General features: G+C 41.8%; 1 protein-coding gene across 5 annotated transcripts in view; it reads right to left on the minus strand.

Moving 5' to 3' along the window:
• Positions 1–4,645: 4,645 nt before the first annotated feature.
• Positions 4,646–19,558, minus strand: part of STOX2 (storkhead box 2) — a 249,839-nt gene continuing 234,926 nt past the window's right edge. For all 5 annotated transcript variants that reach the window (XM_019481340.2, XM_006272973.4, XM_019481345.2 and 2 more), the window contains 2 exons: positions 15,060–17,325; positions 4,646–10,403 (listed from right to left, as the gene is read on the minus strand). In XM_019481340.2, coding sequence (XP_019336885.1) covers positions 10,208–10,403; positions 15,060–17,325 — 2,462 coding nt within the window. In that variant the 3' untranslated portion in view covers positions 4,646–10,207. The remainder of the gene's footprint in view (positions 10,404–15,059; positions 17,326–19,558) is intronic.

Consider the following 19,558-nt stretch of genomic DNA (forward strand, 5'->3'; position numbering starts at 1 on the left):
ACAGCTCGAGTCAGCCTAACAGGACAACCAGAGAAACCCCTGGATGTGGCAGGAAGCACACATTCTTTTTGGTCAATGGAAAGCACCAAACCATCTAACCAAACATCTCTTGACTCAGTCAGTCAGCAAGGAGCACAACAATTCCAGTGTTGCTAAAGCTCACTACATGCTATGCCTTGTCAAGAATCAAAGTACTGGTATGTGTATAGCTTATCCACAGCATAACAAGCACATGAGATCTGGTATTTGTGAAAGTTATTTTTCTAGACCAGTACTGTAACTGTAGAGACTCTCAGAACTTGGCTACAGGTGGGTAGTGGCTAGTGACACTGCTTTACATGCAAAACCACTCAGATCATTTTTCCATACTGGCTTAATTTAAGGTTTGTCCACGAGTTTAAAAAAAAAACCACAAACAAGAAAAACCAATAATGAATGAGTCAGCTTCACTTTTCCTAGTCCAGACAAACCCCTTATGTTTGGGATTAGGAAAAGCAATAGGGCACTGGGGGGGGCAAAGGGCTCCGTTTAGCATAAGCTAGAAAGGAGTATGTGTAGCCTTTATGCATAAGCAACATGAAACTGGCAAGCCAGGGTGCTGGGTGACCAAGCACATTTAAGTAAAACTTCCATCTTTTATCACAGGGGTGGGCACAATACGGCCTGCAGGCCACATCCAGCCTACGAGGCCATTCTATCCGGCCCGTGGGGCCCATAAAAAAATTTGAAAAATTAATATTTCTCTGCCCTTGGTTCCTGTCAGAAATGACAGAAACCAAGGGCAGTAGGACCCAGAGGAAGCCTGGTGGGCTAAAACAACAGCGGGGCCCACCCAGCCCTGCCCCACAGCTAGAAGCCCCAGACAGGGTTTCAGCTGGGGGGCAGGGCTGTGGCTGCCCTGGCGTGGGAAGCTCAGGTAAGTGGGGGGGAACCCAGGGCAGGGAAGGAGTATACGGGGGGAGAAGTGGCCCCTCCCTGCCCACGCCTGGTGCTCCACACTGCAGCTCCTTGCAGCCTGCGTGGGGCTGCCTGTGCCTGCTCCGGACACCCCATACGGGCTACAAGCGCCTGCAGTGCAGGGCACCGGCCATGGGGCTGGGGAGGGGCTGCTTCCCCCCCCACCCCATGCTCAGCTTTTCCCTGGGCTCCTTCCCTGCACAGAGAAAAGCAGCTCCTCGCCCACCCCCATGGCCGGCGCCCCATGCTGCATGCGCTCGCAGCCCACGCAGGGCTGTCCAGAGCAGGCACAGGCAGCCCCAGGCAGGCTGCAAGTGGTTGTAGCATGTGGTGCCGGCCATGGGGCAGGGAAGGGGCTGCTTTTTCTCCCCCCCCCCCGTGCTCAGCACCAGCTTGTAACCTGGCCCCACTGCCAGGGTGGCAGTGGGGCACGTTACAAGTTGGTGCTGAGCTCAGGGAAAAGCGGCCCCTCGCCCGCCCCATGGCCAGCGCCCCATGCTGCAGCCACTCGCAGCCTGCCTGGGGCTGCCTGTGTCTGCTCTGGACAGCCCCATGTGGGCTGCGAGTGCCTGCAATGCGGGGCGCCAGCCATGGGGCAGGCAAGGGGCCACTTTCCCCCATGCTCAGCACCAGCTTCTTCCCTGCTGGCAAGCAGGGGTGGGCTGTACGCTGCCCCCTGCCTGTACCATGGGGCTGGGGGGCACTGGATGTGAGAGGGCGGGGAGCCAGTGGGAGCACAGGACCCGCACCGGTGCTGGTGGGGCCCAGAGCAGGGTGGCAGGATCGTGGGGTCCCAGCTGGCAGAGGCTCTATGGAACTGGGCCAGCTCCCCCCTCCCTGCTGGTGCAGCCCAGCCCAGCTCCACAGACACCTGCCAACCTGCACCCTGCTTTGGGTACCACCGGTGCTGGCCCTGGGACACTGGTCCCAAGACACTGGGACGTTGATCCCAAGACATTGGGACGTTGATCCCAAGATGGTAACCAGGGGGTGGGGCACCTGGCAAGGGGTGGGGCTACCTATGCAGCCCTTGACAGCCTGCCAAAACTGGGTAAGTGGCCCTCCACTCAAAATAATTGCCCACCCCTGTTTTATCATAAACAGTTCACAAAGCTTCATACCTGAGCTTAGGCAAAACATGAATGTCCAATGAGGAAAGTAGCAGCTATTTTGACAGTGAACACAAGACTCTGCCACCCAGCCAAACCTTCTGGGTTCAGAATCTCTTCACAACCATTTTCTCCTGCTTCTCCTAGGGATGCAGGAAAATGGCATATGTATATCATCTTTAGGATCTGTCCACAAATGTTAACATGATGTTATCTGCACTCCACCAAAAATCTGCCTTGCTAGAATACTCTCTCTCTCATCTGTTCTGTGACCTGCTTTGGTTCATCCATGTGGTTGGGGACAAGAAAAAAAAACAAAGACAAGGAATTAAGCAGACAAGGTTCTTTGGGTGAATCTGATATCTTATTAGACCAACTTTAATAGTTGGAAAAAAAATTTAAGTAAGCTTTCGGGTTTAAAAACCTTTCATCAGGCTTTTTTTAAACCTGAAAGCTTGCTTAATTTTTTTTCCAAACTATTTAAGTTGGTCTAATAAAAGATAACAGATTCACCCAAAGAACCCTTTCTGCCTATGTCCTTAGACCAACACAGCTACAATCTACACCCCTACGACAAGGAATTGACTTTACAATACATTAAGGGATTCTTCATTTCCAACGAAGTCTGATCCATTTCAACTATATTCTTGTGAATTCAGTTATTACACCCACTGTAGTTGGACTGGCATGTATGGGTGTAGTGCTTTCCAGTTGATCCCACTATAACCATTTAATTTGTCCACTGTATTCTACTCTAAAGTCAAACCATTGTAGCATTGAACCTATATCACTCAGGTTTAAAGTAACAGCTGTTTACCTTTGTTATCGCTGTACAGGAGCAGACAAATGAAACAGTTATTTCAGTTTAAATGATGCACTCCCCAAACAGTAAGCTCTCCCCTCTCCCTTAAAATGATATACTTACATTTGTCCACAGTGCAGGTTCCATTTAAACTGGAAATTTTAAATTGAATTCTTAGATTAGGAAAAAATAAGGGTGAAAACTGTTACTAGAAATAATCATAGAAAAATAAGACTGAAAAGGACCACATAAGGTCACCTGGCCCAACCACCTGCTCAGGGGAGTCCAACCACCTGCTCTAAACCCTTGCAAATAAAACAGCTGTCTGATCTACTCTTAAAATCTGCCAGTGATTAATATTCCACAGCTTCTCTAGATAGAAAGTCCTCATAGTTAGAAATTTCTTCCTAATAGATCATTTCGATTCCCCAAGTGCAGTTTAAGCCCACTACCTTTTTATCCCTGTGCCCTCTGGGCACAGAAAACAATAGATTGTTATCCTCTTATCAAATACAAGATGACTGTTATAAACCTTTAGCATGCCTACCCCTATGTCTACTCAATTTTCAGATTAAATAACCCACATCTTCCAACCTTTCCTTTCCTTGAATGACAGGTTTTCTAAATCTCTGAGCATTTTTATTACTCTGCTCTGAACTCTTTCCGGTTTATCCATATCTTTAAGCACGGCACCCAAAATTGGAGATTTCAGAAGTGCTGAACTGAGTAGCAGAATCATTTATGATTTGTATATGATACTTTAATATATCACAGCATGTTAATCAGCTTTTTCTGCACTAATATTATACTGTTCACCGATTCAGCTTATGATCCACAACCCCAGGTTCCTTTCTGTAGAACTGGTCTATATAGTCAGTAGGGGTGTACAAAGTGGGCCATATCCGATTCAGATTCATCCTGAATCTGAATCAAATATGGGGGGGATGGTGATTCAGGGGGACAGTGATTTGATTTGCTGATTCAGATCACTGACCCAACTCGATTCAGCCAAATCCAAATCTGAAGATTCGATGCCGAATCGGAGAATCAGTGATTCGGCCATAGACACAACTTTAAATGTTTTTTCTACATATCTTGAGTTACCAGGCACAGCTTGTGAATGCTGCGATGGTGGGGCAGATGGACTGTCCCACTGGAGTGTGGGAGGAGGGTGTCCCTGCGTGCTCAACGGCGGCTCCGTAAGTACTTCTGGTCCACATACAGGTTTGCTACCAAGTGCGCTGGGGACCCCCCCCCGTTCTCCCGTGGGACACTCCATCTGCCCCACCATCTCAGCGTTCATGAGCCACTGGGTACCTTGAGGTATGTAGAAAAAAAGTTGTGTCTATGTCCCAAATTGTTGAATCTCAGAATCGATTTGGAGGGTTCCAATTCAATTCGGAGAGATTAAGGGGTCTCCTGATTCGATTTGGAGATTCAGCCGCTGAATTGGGCTGAATCTCCGCTGTCCTGAATCAGCAACCGAAACTTCGCACAGCCCTACAAGTCAGTCTTTCTCTATTTAGTATTTGTGTATTTGGTTATTCCTTCCTATGTGTAATACTTTGCACTTGTCCTTAATGAATTTCACCCAATTTATTTCAGACCACTTTTCAATTGTTTACCCATGCAAAGATCAAGCTAATATTACCTTTGTTTTTTGAGATAGCCACTCTGTTGTGAGTACTTTACAAAACAGTGGAGAAACCACTGCTTTAACTAGGACATACGTTTCCACTTCATCCCCTGGAGGTGCAAAAAATTCACTTAAAGCATATAACCAAATGTTATTTAATATCTTAAAAAGTAACACAATCCAAAATGGATATTTCACACAACACTACATAAACAACATGAACACAGTATTACTGTATGGAGGGACTTTCAAATATAGACTTACAAAAATCCCTGTCCTTTTTTCCTTTAAATTATTATACTAAGCATGACAAGTAATCATCATTTACAATATGGTACACTGACACAATAAAAACCATGTTACAAATGTGCTGTTATAAATCAGTAACATTAGGGAAGACATTTCATGAACTGTAATTATTTCATATGAAATACTATACAATATAAACATAACATCCATCTTGGATGACCTTTACAGCAACCAGAGACCAAGTAATTTTTAATTTTTTTCAGTGCAAACACATTTATACAAGGCAGTCTTGGCTGCAAAACTCCCTTCTAACATACAGTAAGTCCCACTTGCATTTATTAATTCACTTAAACCTAATGCAACAGTCACATTCAGTCACTCTCAAAAAATTACCTGCAGAATTATGATCCCTTTAAACTCAAATCTCCTCTACATAGAAAAGTAATATCTGTGTCAATTACTCTAAGGGCCCTATTCAGACCTTTCATACTTACGTGCGAATATCCTTTGGGTGGCTCTATCCACAATACAACAGGAGTGCATTATACTGGACTGAAACTTGCCCTTCCTAGGCGCAGAAGAGATGGTGATTGTGTTAGCATCCAGGTTGGGAATAAGGGGTTGCTGACTGTGCATTTCACTACAGATTTCATACCTAGCCATAGGAGAAGCACCTATATTTTAAACTTGTCAATTTTTCAAATCCAAACGTGTGGTCTTCTGCTCCTTCTACATATTTAATCCAAGGGGATGGAAACAAAAATCCTCAGCTCAGAACAGAGCTTCAATGGAGTTCACAGCTGATTCTAATTTAAGTTACATCAGGATAAATTTAAAGTGGAGTTATTCCTGATTTATGCCGACAAAACTGAAATCAAAAGTTAGAATGCTGCTACAAAAAAAGCAAAAATCCCATTTTTCTCACATACCAGCTTCATGCCAGAATAACTTCATTGACTTCATCTGAGTCTACTGAAAATTCTGATGTATTAAACTACAGGATGATTATGTATATTATTACGGGCAAATTTTTAGATATCTATCTAATAGATAAGAAGTTAGGTAAAAAATACAGCATTTGTCTTTAATACTATACAGTCTTCTTCAGAGGAGCAAAGCGGGGTGTAAACTGTGAAGTGACTTTAAATTGGAAGAGGACTATTTGTTTACTCAGTACAGCAATTTGAATGAACACCCTGGGAAAAAGAATGTAAAATGTATTTGAAAAACAAACTTTTAATTAGAATCACTATTTCTGGAACCATTGCTGGCTTGTGAACAGCCATATTACTACAGTGAACATTTTTGGCACTGCCAATTTAAAAACCCTCCACAGAACTGTAAATGACGGTCTCTCCTACATTACTGTAATAAACATATTAGAAAAATAATTTTAAAGTGTAAACATTAAACACTTTGGTTAGATATTTGTTATTCTTATGTCTTTTAAGGGAAAGAAAGAAAGATTGGTTCATAATCCGCCTTACAAACTCTGTGTTTAAGTGTGCCCTTGCATAAAATAGGGATAACAATAGGGATATTCACATCACAAACTTGTGAAGTTTAATTAATCTTTCAAATGCTTTGACATCTTCACATAATAGGCATAAGTGCAAAATATTATCAAGATTTGTAATGGGTGTCAAATACTGCTTTTTATATGACTTTTCAGAAAAGGCTGCTATCACCATCAAAAGTAAGGGCAAATTTTTAATTAAAAACTTTGTTTTCCAGTACATTTTACTTTTTAAAATGGGAGTTGTGTGGAATTAAATAGTTACCATTTTCCTACAATTTTTGAATTGACATACTTACACAAAGCAAAACTGATTAATCTAGTGACTCTGTACTAATTTACATCTGAACAATACCAAGGGTTCTGTGAAAGAGGTATTAATAAATCCAGGGACTGTAGATAAAATAGAGCTGTCATGGGTCAGCTGCCACTTATCTCCTTTGGTTGTTGAAAAATTTCTAGATTTTTTTTATTTTTTAAAGGTGGCTTGTTATTGGCTATTACTTAACAGCAAACCTCATTTTTACTGGAAGTCTGCCCAAGTTCTTGGTACAATGGGCACCCTGCCACACATTTTATTTAGGCTCCCAATGAAGTCTATTCCAATTTTATCATTAGTTTCAAAGGGAGTAAGTGCTCATGATGCACAGGATTTAGAAAAGAAAGTGAACATCATTTAGATGAGAGTTAAATAACACATGGCTCAGAGAGCTCTTGCCATTTAAGGGAAGCCCTGATTTGATATGTTAGCATAAATGAAGGCAGAAAAGGGCTCAAAGCGTTTGAAGGTTGGCAAGAAAATACTCGGCATGTCTTTTGTTAAACCCCAAACTGCCAATCACATGATTGTTCAGATCATATGTAGATGTTCAACATTTGTTAAATTATAATTATATTTGACTCCCTACTAGGTAGAAACTTTAGTAGTAATGGAGTAAAGATGATGGAAGGTTTTAGCCTTCCATTCACTATGAACAAAATTATGTGGCTTTGTCAACATTTCAAATTATTCACCTGAAAGCCAAATTTAATAATATAAGGAAATCATGGCATTGAAAACATGATGACTTCATACACAAGCAGTGACACATAAGAGAACACCATGATGTAATGCTTCAAAAAGTTTTTAACTTTGTTTTTTACAATACACTTTTTTTTTACGTTGCTGCATTTCATCAAAATCATGGAGGTAGTTATATGTGTAAAAAAAAATTACCATAAAAGTAATATGTTGTATTATAATACATAGTAAGTGTGCAAAAATGCCGACAGATTTGTGTTGACCCTTTAAAAGTTGAATACAACACAGATTCAACCTATTTTAATTCTGTAAACCTTTAGATTGATACATTAGAAGAAGAATGATAGATAAGCAACCATGTAATACAAGGCTATGATTTCATCAAAGGATTAGGGTGACATAAAGCACTCAAGCTCCACTCTCGTGGTTTTGCTGCCAGAGCCTAAAGATGGAATTTCCTTTTAGTCCATTGTTGAGTTTTTAAAAAAAAGAATTCAAGATTAGAACATTTCTATCTGAAACTTCTGTTTACATTCCATATTTGAAGAGTCACATTAATATTGCTACAATGCCATGTCAACATTAATATGACGTGTCTGTTGATCTATGGGAACTTTCAGAAATCACATACAGTTTCTAGGTAGATACTATCATATTTTTTTGGAATGATGTTTTTTGTATAAATGAATCAGAGTTTATAACAAAAATAAAAACTTCCCCAAAAAGTAAAACATGTCTTTGTTATTAACTTTTTAATACTGTAACTTGCATTTTCAGATCATCAGCTATAAATTAAGGTATTGTTTCAACATTTTTATTTACTGAATTGGTACATACTACTAATGTCTCAAACAAAATCACAGTCAGCCACTGCATAGTATATAACAACAACTCCTCACAAAAAACCTGACTGGTGTCTGCATTTAATAAGCAGTCTTGGAGTTACATATGTAAGCAATAAGATGAGACAGTAAGATGCATTATTGGGTAATTATAGCATGTCTTGGAAGGTATGATAAGGCAGGAGGCTAAAGGCCAAGTGACTTCAACCAACCAAAAGCACAATAATTTCCCTTACATGCACTGAAAGGTCTTATTGCTCTTATGAAATGGAATTTATACATAAAAATAATGAAAACAGACTCATGCATTTACTGGGCATTATAGAGATAGGTACTGTATGATATACTTGACAGAATCAGAAACCAATTGTGTCCAGAGTTATAAAGCCATTTCATAAGTACCTAATATCCAACTGTCTAATATAAGGCTGTACTAAAAACTTCAGATGACCATATAGATCATGAGTGAAGCTCAAATGGTTTATACAAGTTATACATGTCACCAGAACCTGATGAAAATACTCTTTTAAAATGAACAACTGGATATAATACCTGGGTACCAACAAGTGACAGGCAACATACATGTCAATTTGTATTCAACGATTTATACACCTGATCATGTTTCTTAATATCTTTGTTTTTCTTACACAAACTTCTATCTCTTCTGTTAAAAAGCAAATGTGGGGTCTTTTGAAGACAGTTTACTGCAGCACAGGGCTGCATAAGTAACAGACTAGAATTCGGCCCTTTTTACCTAGAAATTACACGTTTGATGGTTGACTATTTGTGACAGTTACTCCAGAATAATTAATATAGTGTAAATTACTTTGGAGCAACAATTTAGGGTAGTACAAAGGAATATAACATACCTGCAGAATTAGGATGTTTTCTGTCAATTATATGGACACATTTAATTTCTAATAATACGCAATTTTAAAAAAACTATGTTTTTTCCCAATAAAATGCTAAATTGCAAATATTCTTTGAATAAAAAGCCTGAAGTTTATAATTCTCTAAATTTGTTCTTTGATAAACCACTACAACGTATGGTAGTCTCAATAGCCTAATTTAGGCATTCTATTTAAAAACTACATAAAATAGAATCACGTCCTTCCATTAGAAAGAAATCAACTCTTCAGGCCATATTTGTCATATGTATCATAAAGAACTTTTTTGTTCAAACAAATTATTTTTCCTGATTCTCTTATACCAGTAAGCTGGAATCTCAGAAGTGATAAGAATGAGATCACCATTCTTAAATTATTGATTTAAAAAAACCCCCAAGAACAAAACTCTTTTATGGTACTCCATGCTGTGCCTCAACCACAGTTAAACTTTCCTTCCCTCCCTCTCTGCTGAATGACCTACATCCTTGTTTGGAATAGGGGGAGATTAAGAAGTAAGTTTTAGCAAACATCTCTTACAATTTTACAGAAAAAAAATAATGCAATTCCACCATAATTCTTTCCCATCCCACCTACTTAAAACATGATCTCTTTTAACTTGTTTTTATGGATTCTTGAAAAATTGTGTCATCAAATCTCACAGTGAAAATGACAGATGTATAAATAACTCACAGATAGAGCTGATGTCTTTCCTAGTTGCATTTTGCATTGTTTTCTCTTAAGGTGACCTTTGCTGTTTACTTTCAGCTGTGGCTCATTTTTTGAAGGGAAAGAATCAACTCTGTGACAGAATTTAGCCTCTGACAGGGCACATCACACATCTGTGGCATTTTTTAAATGGAGTTGGCAACTGCATGGACATTGAAAATGCAGATTACACTTACAGTGTCTAGACTTTCATATATGTGCTCAGTTACAATTAAGTGAAGCAAAAAAGTGTACATATTATCCCTATCACTATTCTGTTGCTACAGAGCCGCAAATGTGAAAAGCAATACCTTGAAGTAAAGATTTCTTTGTTGCCCCTAGCCTACATAGCAGCACAGTTTAAGTAAACACTAAAACTGTGGTTGAGATGCTTGTTTTTTCCCCGAAGATGTAAACATCAGTCCCCAGTGTCGTAAACTTCGCTGTATAGGATGAGACAGAAGATCTGAGGCAGAATGATTATCAAACACTAGTAACAGAAGCTTGCAGGCAGTTAGCAGGTTTCTGCAGTTTTTCAGCTTCGCTTGTTGGAGGGTCTGCAGTTGCTCGAAAGCTGAATGTTGGACCCGTGCCACCATGTGCAGGACTCAGAGCTGGGTTTTGACGTCTGTTACTTTCAACAATACTTGAAGTGTTGGAAGCCAAGCTCTCACGAGTACTAAAATGGAAAAGAAAAAAAACACACACATACACTCATATATTACATACCTATATATCTATCTGGCAAAGAGGAACAGTGAATGGGGTGTTTTATAATAGGCTTCCTGTGTCTGTACGTAGTGTCACATCAATGAACCATCTCAGTTTGATGATTCACATATGTTCCTTCAAAATGGATTCCAGAAGTACTCACTAGTCACCATGTTATAGTACAGGTATATTACTAAACAGAACTCAAGTTGTCACATGTGGTTTGTACCAATAACAGACATCTGGATTTTTTATTCAGGCAAATAATTTTCATACTGCGTTTGAAATGTTTCACCTTTTTTTCCAGGCTCATGCACTTTTGCACAAAACAGTTTCACTGAAACTGCTCTCTGACTGCACTGAGTTACAAACATAATTGAACAACATGGATGCCTCCTTTAAAGGACAAATTTGTACACAGGTAGATCTGGCCAAATAGAAAACTTTATTTGTTATTAAATGTGTAATATACTCAATTGTGGCACTTTCAAATTTTACTTCAGAGTGGAGGTTTGAACATGTGGAGTGTCCTTAATTCCCAGGGCTAGGTCCTTAAAGAGCAATAGTTTTATTTCAGCTGTCTAACATAAAAGTACTTTTAATGCAAGAAACCAATTATCTAAGGGAACAGCTATGCATTTAGCAATTCTGAAAGTTAGGTCATTCAATAAAGGTTTCCAAAATATGAATAGAGGAGGCTAAATTAGCCATAATCTTTTTTAAATCTTGCCTATTGTATTTAAATCAGTTCTACTATTACTACTACTTATGCACTATTTCTGTTCTTTGGGGTTTTATCAACTAATGGCATTTGCAAGAAAACAGGTTGTGTTTGTAAGAAGTCATCTGCTCCCGTTATTTATTCCTCAACAGTGCCCTTACTCCATTGCTGGCTACTTCATAGTTATTGGCTGTGTAGATGCTTATAGTATTATAAAAAGGGGCCTGAATGCAGTTATGAAATAAGAAGCATGAACAGAGAAACTAAGAATCACTGATGTCTTTTGGAAAACTTTGTGAGGTGTCTTCACAGGCAGCAGACATGCTTCCTCCAGGTCTCCTCTGCTATACCTATTCACTTGGAGAAGTACCAATTGGCTTCAGTGGACACATGGTAAGACGGTACTCAAGGTGCATACTTGTATTATGTCATTTTTCTCTCTTCTTCAGTAGGAACAGTTGCATGAACAACTCCCATTTTTTCTTACTTATTTCTCATATAAAGTTGTGACATTCATTTTGTGACCATCATTTTTAATGTTGATGTCACAAGCTGATCATTACAAGTTGTACAACCCAAGGCTTCAGTGACAGTTCTGTGTGCAGTTCAATCTGGTAAGGATACAGAGAGTCTGGCAGAAATTTTTTCATCAACAACAACAACAAAAAGGGAGTTAAACTATCAGATCCTGAGGTGGTGCAGAGTCACTTGGAAGAACTGGATGCCTTTAAGTCGGCAGGCCCGGATGAGCTCCATCCGAGGGTGCTGAAGGCACTGGCCAACATCATTGCAGAGCCACTGGCGGGTATATTCGAACGCTCGTGGCGCATGGGCCAAGTCCCGGAGGACTGGAAAAGGGCTAACATGGTCCCCATTTTCAAAAAGGGGAGGAAGGAGGACCCGGGCAACTATAGGCCAGTCAGTCTCACCTCCATCCTTGGTAAAGTCTTTGAAAAAATTATCAAGGCTCACATTTGTGAGAGCCCGGCAGGGCAAATTATGCTGAGGAGAAACCAGCACGGGTTTGTGGCGGGCAGATCGCGCCTGACCAATCTAGTCTCTTTCTATGACCAGGTTACGAAACGCCTGGACACAGGAGGAGGGGTGGATGTCGTATACTTAGACTTCAGGAAGGCCTTCAATACGGTATCCCACCCCATACTGGTGAACAAGTTAAGAGGCTGTGATGTGGATGACTACACAGTCCGGTGGGTGGTGAATTGGCTAGAGGGTCGCACCCAAAGACTCGTGGTGGATGGGTCGGTCTCGACCTGGAAGGGTGTGGGCAGTGGGGTCCCGCAGGGCTCGGTCCTTGGACCGATACTCTTTAATGTCTTCATCAGTGACTTGGATGAGGGAGTGAAATGTACTCTGTCCAAGTTTGCAGATGACACAAAGCTATGGGGAGAAGTGGACACGCCGGAGGGCAGGGAACAGCTGCAAGCAGACCTGGATAGGTTGCACAAGTGGGCAGAAAACAACAGGATGCAGTTCAACAAGGAGAAATGCAAGGTGCTACACCTAGGGAGGAAAAATGTCCAGCACACCTACAGCCTAGGGAATGACCTGCTGGGTGGCACAGAGGTGGAAAGGGATCTTGGAGTCCTAGTGGACTCCAAGATGAACATGAGCCGGCAGTGTGACGAAGCCATCAGAAAAGCCAATGGCACTTTATCGTGCATCAGCAGATGCATGACGAATAGGTCCAGGGAGGTGATACTTCCCGTCTATAGGGAGCTGGTCAGACCGCAGTTGGAGTACTGCGTGCAATTCTGGGCGCCACACTTCAAGAAGGATGCGGATAACCTGGAGAGGGTCCAGAGAAGGGCAACTCGTATGGTCAAGGGCCTGCAGACCAAGCCCTACGAGGAGAGACTAGAGAAACTGGATCTTTTCAGCCTCCGCAAGAGAAGGTTGAGAGGCGACCTTGTGGCTGCCTATAAGTTCATCACGGGGGCACAGAAGGGAATTGGTGAGTATTTATTCACCAAGGCGCCCCCGGGGGTTACAAGAAACAATGGCCACAAGCTAGCAGAGAGCAGATTTAGATTGGACATTAGGAAGAACTTCTTCACAGTTCGAGTGGCCAAGGTCTGGAATAGGCTCCCAAGGGAGGTGGTGCTCTCCCCTACCCTGGGGGTCTTCAAGAGGAGGTTAGATGAGTATCTAGCTGGGGTCATCTAGACCCAGCACTCTTTCCTGCTTATGCAGGGGGTCGGACTCGATGATCTATTGAGGTCCCTTCTGACCCTAGCATCTATGAATCTATGAATCTTCTCAAAGTCAAATTACCTTGATAAAATTCTTTACCAAAATCCTGATAAATTTTTTTTTTCCAATTTGTCATCCTTTTGAAATGTGTTTTTCCTTCTATGGTGCAAAAATAGTAATTTTTTCAGGTGTTCTGTACATTTTCTCCAAATCAATTTTTTGTTGCATGATGGGAAAGGAATAATAATTTGTTAAATAAGGCTCAAGAGCTATATTCACTCTATCCTCCAACTACTTCAGTAGAACAACACTGAGAATGAAACTGAAAAAAGTATCTAAATGTAGTCCCCTCAGACTTAAACTCAGAATAAAAATGTTTTGAAATATCTTGAATAAATCCTGGCTTAAATACAGCATCTTGACTACTTTATCAAACTCGACTCATGTTACAGACTCCTGTCAAAGGGATGCAAACAAGTAGATATGTTTTTTTTTTTAATGTGAAAGAAATAAAATAAGCTTAATTTTAAAAGCTGACATTTTTGTTTTCTGTAGGGCCTGGCCGGCAGTATAATACACCAAACTTTTTATGCTCAGGTATCATGCTAGCACAGCTTTCCTTGAGTCACAAATGGAAGTTTCAGCTTCCATGCAAACAATGAGGGAAGATATGATCTCTCCTTGAACCAACCGAATTGCAAGTTTGGAATATATGATCCTACCAGTGAGTTAAGTAAAAGAGATGATTCATACACAACTAACCACCTGCCCACTGTCCTGGAAAAACAGAAACAATGTGCACACTGAGCTAGACCAAATTTAAACAGCAAGCTGAAAGTACTGCGTATTTTATTTAAAAAAATAAAAGTATTAAAAAGAAAATACATGTAACCTCATACTAGCTGGAACTACTCTTCTTATAATAGAAGGATGCTAAACTTCTACATAGCAGATGAGCTTAGTCCAAGGGACAAAAACTTTCCAAAAAGTTACATGGATTTGGTTGGTGGTAAGACCAAGGTAAAAATTAAATCACTCTTCCTTCCTTTAGAATTACTTTCTAAAATTTGCTCCTGTTATTGTTAATAAAGTCCCCAATAATATGTTAAAAAATGAAATCACTAAAAACTTAATTTCTGTATTGGGTGGGGAAACAGGTACTACACAGAAGGGATACATCCTAACTTGCCCTCAGAGGTTGGGAAGCAGGAGTGGTGTGAAAGAGAACTACATTTCACTTCCAGTACCTGGCTCCATGGAGCATCAGCTTTTCCAGATGAACTGCAGCGACAGTGCAGGTTGAAGCACATACTGCCACACAGTAAGAGGGGAGACAAAGAGATACTAAAGAAGATAGAGCCAATACAGCATGTGCTAAAAGTAGAAAACTAAAAATCTCCCTTTGTGATACTCAACCTACATCAGCAAGGCAGTCTGCCTAATTACACCAGCATCATTCAGTAAGTATCAAAGCCAAAGAAGTTTTTTCCATACTGACACTATTTCGAGTGAAAGGACAATATGGCTCTGTGTATGTAGCCAAAAAAATCTACACAGAGTCCTCTGCATACATCCTGAGGTCCTCTGCTACTTGCAAAGGAAAACAATTTTTATTAAAAAAAAACAACAACCCACACATAGGAACCATGTAAATAACTCGAGTGGCCTTTAAAATTAATTTTATAGTCCTACCGTGGAGAATTGAACCCGCTGTCTACAGTAATGCTGCTGCTATCCATGCTGTCCAGGCGAGCTGAGTGTGTGGCTCTCTGGTTGCTGCTGTTTTCAGTTTCCTTTGGGGTAAGAAGAGTAAGATTCTTCTCAAATTTTCTTTGTAGATCCCTTTCCTTTTCCCGCTCAAGTAACCACTGCATAGTGCCCACATCATCCCTGTTTTTTTCTTCCTCTGCATTTTTATTTGTTCCTTCCTCCGAGTCATCATCATCAGATACATTATAATAATCAAAGGAGGGTTCCTGGTTCCCAGCTGGCTCTTGCTGTCTCTGTGAAATGGGCATAACTTGTGTGACGGAGGTTACTATAGCCTGTTCTAGTTTCTCACATCTGACTGGCAGTGTGTCAGAGGGTGTCTTTTGATGGGGTTTTAGCAGTGGTACACTAGGCTTGTGATAGCTATTCACAGAGAGAGTATTATGTAGAGGTTTAAAAAGTGTATCTTTACTAAATATTTCTTTCCTTTTATCAAGGCTGCTTGATTCAGTGTTATGGTGCTGAGCCAGCCTCCCATTTGCAATTACTTCAGGAGTTTGGCCTGCAACTGCTGAAACCGTACTTGGGCCTTTTGGGGACTCCTCTTTGTGTACCCCAGGCTCTCTGGCTATGTGTTGAGACTGTCTTTCGGAGGGAGACATTTTTTTTATCCCATCTGTCGAAGTCATTGTGTCATGATCCTCCTTATTTTTTCCCAGTGGTGATGGAGCAGTAAGTACAGTCTCACTAGAAGTGTTGCACTGAAAATAGTCATCAATTGCTGATTTTGTTGTGCAGGAATTGAGCTCACTATAGGATGGTAAATTCTCTGTAGGTTTGCTTTGTTCCATTAGACTACAAGAGCTGGGGGTTTCTACACTGCCACTAACTATGTCAGATATACATGTTTCTTTATAGTTTACAGATGAAATCAGAGCCCTTTGATGACTGAGTGATTGTGAAGGCCGTAAGGTACTGTCATCAATATATGATTGGCTATTTGTTTGATCATCTGGACTACAGCCTTCACCCATGTCTTCAGGTGTACCTAAAGTAGAAGAACCCAAAGGTCCCTTGGAATTATCCATTGATCTAGACCTTTCCTTGGCCTTGTTAGATCTTTCATTTCTTGATCTTCTATCTTGTGTATGGCTGTGGCTTCGATGGACCTTGGAGTGGGAACTTCCCCTTGAAGGTTCAGGAAAAGGCATCTCTGTTCTTCTTTTGGCCAGCTCACCAGATACATCCCATTCTGGTGTCATGGGAAAGTGAGACTCAATCATATTAGGATTGCTATGCATGATAAAATTATCTCCTTTGTGCTCTATTATGAAACAGCCCTCCCTGGGGGATCTTGTAAGGGGATCATAAAACTCATACTCCCTTTCAACTGGTATATCCAAATGAGAACCATCTGAAGGATCTCCTTTGGACACCCGGCTCTTGCTGTGTGACCGAGATTTCCCATGAGACTTCCTGTGATTTCTACTCTTTTTGCTTCTCCCGCTATGGTGAGCTGAAGATCCTGCTTTGCTTCTTTGAGCTTTTTCTTCTTCAAGTTTCTTCATCAGTGCAGTGTGCCTCATGACATTTTCCACAGTCAGATCTGGGTTAATGCGCCTTATAATCTCCATTTCCACCTCTCTAGGTATAGTGGCAGGGGTGTCTTCATCCCTTAAAGGCCATTCCTCAGGAGGAAATTGAGCAGAAAAATTAGCCAATTGTTTTGCCTTGTCCTTTTTAAAACTTAGTCGAAATAACTTTAGTCCAAATTTTTTAGACTGCTTTTCTACATCCTTAGGCTTTGCAAGTGTCTCTGCTTTGTAGGAAAAGTTTACAGTACTTTTACTTTTTTCAGTAGGTGGTACCTGACATAGTGATGGAGGACAATATGAGTCCTTACAGTCTTTTGCTGACTTCCTCTGCAGGGTGGATGCATGCATGCTGTGCATATCTTCTCTGCAACAATGGCAAGAGTCGCAGTGGTTTTTGGGTAAAGTTCGGTCCCTGACACATCCCGAGGTGGAGGGAGTTATAGTTCCTTGTTGTGGAGAGGTACACTGAGATCTGTCAGGTATCCTCTCATCCAAATGGTACCATTTGCTGTTAGTTCTTATGAGGGATGGTGTTATAAAATAAGTCTGTGGAGTCACAATGAAATAGCCATCTGGAGTTGGATATATTTTCCTTTCTCGTACAAGCATGTTCAAGGTGTGCCGAAGGATTTCAGGACTGGGAGTTGGAACACCTGAAAAACAACATTAAGTATGAATGAAGGACAGTCTAAACCATGGAAAATTTACTTCCCACCACACAAGAATGTCAGAGTTTTGCCAACACAAAAGTGAACAGTAAGTTAAGGAAATAATTCAAACAGAATACACTGTGATGCATTCTTTTTTTTTTTTTAATTCACTTACCTTCCGCACTTCAGGCATATGAATTAGTAACAAAATTAAAAATAAGACGCTACTAGAACATATATAAAAAATGCACCAAATAACCTTTAGTTGCTTACATAGCAGGCAACCTTTAAATGCCCAAATGAAATCTCTTTAAAGGAAGAACATTCATAGTTTCATAGTTGGTAGGGTCGGAAGCAGATCATCAAGTCTGACCCCCTGTCACAGGCAGGAAAGAATGCTGGGGTCAAATTACCCCAGCAAGGTGTCTATCTAGCCTCCTTTTAAAGACCCCCAGGGTAAGAGCAAGCACCACTTCCCTTGGAAGTTGGTTCCAGATCCTAGCCACCCTGACTGTGAAGTAGTGCCTCCTGATGTCTAGCTTGATGAATCTACTCTCCGTCAACTTACGGCCATTACTCCTTGTTACTCCCAGTAGTGCTCGGGGGAACAGGGACTCTCCCAATGCCTGCTGCTCTCCCTTGGCCAGTTTGATAGAGCCACCAGATCCTTTCTCAGTCTTCTCTTGTGGAGGCTGAACAGGTTCAGGTCCCGTAGCCTCTCCTCGTAGGGCCTTCCCTGCTGCCCCCTGTTCATGTGGGTGGCCCTCCTCTGGACCCTCTCGATGTTGTATACATCCCTCCTGAAATGTACCACCCAGAACTGGATGCAGTACTCCAACTGCAGCCTGACCAATGTCGCATAGAGGGGGAGGATCATCTCCTTGGACCTGCTCATGATGCATCTGTGGATGCATGACAAGGTGCGGTTAGCCTTCCTGACTGCGTCCCCACATTGGCGGCCCATGTTCATCTTGGAGTCTATAATGACTCCAAGATCCTTTTCTGCCTCTGTGCTGATGAGAAGGGAGTTCCCCAGCCTGTAGGTATGCTGCTGGTTCTTTCTCCCTAGGTGCAGTACCCTGCACTTGTCAGTATTGAATCCCATCTTATTCTCATCTGCCCACCCTTGTAACCTGTTCAGACTCCAAAACAGAGTAGGAGTTTTGAAGAGATGGGAGCCCAGGAAGGGTGGCTATGCCTTAAGGAAATGATCCTTCGGGCACAGAGGGAGATGATCCCGATGCGAGCAAAAAGAGGGAAAGGGGCCAGGAGGCTTCCTTGGATGACCAGAGAAACCCAGGGCAGCCTGCGGACTAAAAGGGGAACATATAAAAAGTGGAAACGGAGAGATTACCAAAGAGGAGTATACCTTCTCTGCTCGCACTTGTAGGAAGGAAGATAGGCCAAAGCTACCATGGAGCTGAGGATGGCATCCCAAGTAAAGGATAACAAGAAATTGTTTTTCAGCTATATAGGGAGTAAAAGGAAGGCCCAGGGTGGAATAGGACCCCTACTAAATGGGCAGAAGCAATTGGTGACAGACAGGGGGGACAAGGCTGAACTCCTCAATAAGTTCTTTGCCTCAGTGTTCCTAAGTGAGGGGCAGGACAAGGCTCTCACTGGGATTGTAGAGAGGCAGCAGCAAGGCACCAGACTGCCATGTGTAGACTCTGAGATGGTGCAGAGTCACTTGAAGGAACTGGATGCCTTTAAGTCGGCAGGCCCGGATGAGCTCCATCCAAGGGTACTGAAGGCACTGGCTGACGTCATTGCAGAGCCACTGGCGGTAATATTTGAACGCTCGTGGCGCACAGGCCGGGTCCCGGAGGACTGGAAAAGGGCCAATGTGGTCCCCATTTTCAAGAAGGGGAGGAAGGAGGACCCGGGCAACTATAGGCCAGTCAATCTCACCTCCATCCTAGACAAAGTCTTCGAAAAAATTATCAAGGCACACATTTGCGAGAGCCCGGCAGGAAAAATTATGCTGAGGGGAAACCAGCACGGGTTCGTAGCAGGTAGATCATGCCTGACTAATCTAGTCTCTTTTTATGACCAGGTTACAAAACGCCTGGACGCAGGAGTAGGGGTTGATGTCGTATACTTAGACTTCAGGAAGGCCTTCGATACGGTATCCCACACCACACTGGTAAACAAGTTAAGAGGCTGTGACTTGTTTGACTACACAGTCCAGTGGGTGGCGAATTGGCTAGAGGGTCACACCCAGGGAGTCATAGTG

The sequence above is a fragment of the Alligator mississippiensis genome, chromosome 2 (genome assembly GCF_030867095.1).
Source record: "Alligator mississippiensis isolate rAllMis1 chromosome 2, rAllMis1, whole genome shotgun sequence".
Classification (NCBI taxonomy): Eukaryota; Metazoa; Chordata; order Crocodylia; family Alligatoridae; genus Alligator; species Alligator mississippiensis.